Source organism: Triticum dicoccoides, chromosome 6A (assembly GCF_002162155.2).
Source record: "Triticum dicoccoides isolate Atlit2015 ecotype Zavitan chromosome 6A, WEW_v2.0, whole genome shotgun sequence".
NCBI classification, from domain to species: Eukaryota; Viridiplantae; Streptophyta; class Magnoliopsida; order Poales; family Poaceae; genus Triticum; species Triticum dicoccoides.
This window is the reverse complement of record NC_041390.1, coordinates 587,126,033-587,129,044: the sequence shown is the minus strand read 5'-3', so window position 1 is coordinate 587,129,044 and position 3,012 is coordinate 587,126,033. Positions and strand designations below refer to the sequence as shown.

The 3,012-nt window shown below is 46.8% G+C and overlaps 1 protein-coding gene across 1 annotated transcript; it reads left to right on the top strand.

Annotated features, from left to right (window-relative positions):
• The first annotated feature begins 1,040 nt into the window (after nucleotides 1–1,040).
• LOC119318171 lies at nucleotides 1,041–2,770 on the top strand. The gene is made up of 3 exons (XM_037592690.1): nucleotides 1,041–1,324; nucleotides 1,425–1,485; nucleotides 1,595–2,770. Exons 1-3 carry the CDS (start codon nucleotides 1,222–1,224, stop codon nucleotides 2,055–2,057), a joined length of 627 nt encoding a protein of 208 aa, XP_037448587.1. The 5' UTR covers nucleotides 1,041–1,221; the 3' UTR covers nucleotides 2,058–2,770.
• The last annotated feature ends 242 nt before the right edge of the window (nucleotides 2,771–3,012 follow it).

The following is a 3,012-nucleotide window of genomic DNA, read 5'->3' as shown; positions in this document are numbered from 1 at the left end:
ACGGTCAAATCGGGGGCGCCACAGGTACAACACACTACACGAACACAAGGAGGCGTGAACATGGCACCCGGAGCAGAGAGATAGGGGATGCTCGGCCCAAAGAGAGGAAACTACACAGCTAAGCGCACGAAGCCCCGGACAAGTGAGTCAAACCAAATAAGCAAGACATCCAAGTTTGATTTTAGACAAATCTAATATGCTAAGTGAAATGAAACAGAGGTAGTATTTCATGTGTATACATGACCATGGTTCAAGAGTAAACATTGGCAGTTGACCTGCCACCCAAAATTTGGCAGCTATAGGGATCTCAAAAGATGAAAATGAAATTATGTGGACCTTTCAATAAAAATAGTGGTATATGTGAGGGGTTGAAAAGATGGCGAGTGAAATCCGAAATTTTGGGTCTCAAAATATGAAAATGAGAACTACGAGGACCTTTCTGTAAAACCAGTATAACTCGTGAGGGGCTAAAAACAAGAGTAAAAATTGGTTGTTGACCTGCCACCCAAAATTTGGCAGGCATAAGGATCTCAAAAGATGGAAATAAAATTATGCAGACCTTTTAATAAAAAAAAATACTAGTATACGTGAGGAGCTGAAAATATGGTGCGTGAAAATCATAAAATTTTGGATCTCAAAATAAGAACTATGAGGACCTTTCTACAAAATCAGTATAACTTGTGAGGTGCAAAAAACAAGAGTAAAAATTGGCTATTGACCTGCAACCCAAAATATGGCAGCGGCTAGGATCTCAAAAGATGGAAAATGAAACTATGTGGACCTTTTAATAAAAATTGTAGTATACATAAAATTTTGGATCTCAAAATAAGAACAATGAGGACATTCCATAAAATCAGTATAGCTTGAGGGGCAAAAAAAAGTGTCATCCTTTTTTTTGACAACCAATGTAATGAATCATCAAGGTACCACATATATTAAGCATCTTTATCGGGTGTCCCCGAAGGGACAGTTCAAGTAGCAGCGCGCGGCTTATAAACCGGTCCTGCTCTACCTCGCTAGCCGATGTGGGACTAAACGAACTAGCCTTTTGTCCCTGGCCAGAAGAAGTGAAGCGGTCATCTCCGTCCTTCCCGTACACCCAGGATTAGCTGAGACAGCGCCGTATCACCACGCACGCCCCTGATCTGGACGGCACAGCCGAGTCCGTGGCGGCGTGGTCCTTCTCCCCAGGTCACTGGATCCAGCCGAGATTCATCCTGGATGCATCGTCCAGCCGCTGCCCTCGATGCCTCCGCTGCGTCTCTCTCCGTGGCCCAGCCGCTGCCCTCGAGTCACCGTCCGACAGCCTCGACACCTACCGGCAGTAAGAGCCCATTTTTTCTCCCGCGTCCCCCCTCAAATTATCTCCTTCTCTCCGCGGAATCACAGGCTGAGCCATTGTTGGTGGATTTTATTTTTGTCAGGTCGGACGGGCGCGCAGCCGCACCTGTTAACATCCAATTTCACAAGAAGGTGCTCTTGCAGGTAAGCACGATGGTTCTCCGATCTGCTGTACTTTCACTCAATTTTGTTTGGACGGTGGGTAATTCCTTTCATCTAGTCTTCAATAAACCAGATCAGTTTATACACGCAGGGGACTTTCTGGACTGGCGCTATGCCGCTCTAACCTTCTCTCCTCCTCTGTTCCAACTCCCCTCCTCCTCGTTCCCCCAATCTTTCCCTCGCCCTCTGATCTCTCTCTAATCCCTTGTCACATCTTCTCTCTTGTGGATCCTTTCTTATCAGCTGTCCTGCTTTGGCCCTCCCGGTCACTTGTGGTTCTGGACGGGCGGGTTTCTAGCATAAAAAGAGAGCTTGCTCGTCCGGATGCGGACGAGCCTGGGGAAAAGAGTGTTAATCAGGTCACTCAGCTCTCTTCTCGAGCGATTGCGCCAGATCCTGGGATTGAGCTCACCATGCAAGCGCTGTCCATCAGCGAACCGGCGATTGTTTATATTCAGGCTGAACAGAGGCTTGAGGAGGGTCAGGATGCAGATTTCAATTTTCTCATGAAGCTTGCTTCTACAAGAGGTCCAATCAGAGTTCTTTCGGTTTAGGCTGTGCAGCACTCTATGGCTAGAGCATGGATGCTGTTATGTTTGTGATTACTCCTCAGCCTTGGAGCATGGGTTCGGATAATTCAAAGGTATATTCAAGCAGAAAGTCAAAGTGGTGCCTTTATGGGTACAGTGCTGCTGCCAGTCACAGTTAATCTAGAGACAGCCGCTGTTTGAAGCGACAACACGGGAGTAGCACAAGTTGAAACATTGCAGGCTCTAGGACAGCAGAGCGGTGCTATTTCGGACCCGGTGCAGATGGGCGGTGCTAAACAATCTGGGCCATTTTCTTAGGAGTTGCTGGGCCCTCTGTGAATATATTGAAGCAGTGATTTAGGCCAGATTTGGAATAAGAGGGATACCTAGTCCCATCGAAGAATACGCTTCTGGCAGCCTTCATCTTGAAACATGTAAAAGAGAGTAGCAAGAGCAGCATCAAGGAACACCGCATAGCATAATTCTACCCGGCGATCCTCTCCTCATCGCCCTGTGGAAAAGCGATCACCGGGTTGTATCCGGAAATTGTAAGAGGTGTGTTTTATTAAGTATCCAGCTCTAGTTGTCATAAGGTCAAAGTACAACTCTGGGTCGTCCGTTTACCGAGGAACACGACTATTGAAATAGATAAACTTTCCTGCAGGGGTGCACCACATTACCCAACACGCTCGATCCCTCTGGCCGGATACACTTTCCTGGGTCATGCCTGGCCTCGGAAGATCAACACGTCGCAGCACTACCTACACACAACAGAGAGGTTAGCTATGACGCCCCCGATTCAATCATACACTAATCATGCACGCAAACGTGTACGATCAAGATCAGAGACTCATGGGAAGATATCACAACACAACTCTAAAACACAAATAAGTCATACAAGCATCATAATACAAGCCATGGGCCTTGAGGGCTCGAATACAAGTGCTCGATCATAGACGAGTCAACGGAAATAACAATA

Excerpts from the sequence above, each read along its gene's own strand:
- LOC119318171 (XM_037592690.1), top strand. The coding sequence starts at position 1,222 with ATGCATCGTCCAGCCGCTGCCCTCGATGCCTCCGCTGCGTCTCTCTCC. Across the intron at positions 1,325-1,424 it reads AGCCTCGACACCTACCGGCA|GTCGGACGGGCGCGCAGCCG; the intron begins GTAAGAGCCCAT and ends TATTTTTGTCAG. Across the intron at positions 1,486-1,594 it reads ACAAGAAGGTGCTCTTGCAG|GGGACTTTCTGGACTGGCGC; the intron begins GTAAGCACGATG and ends TTATACACGCAG.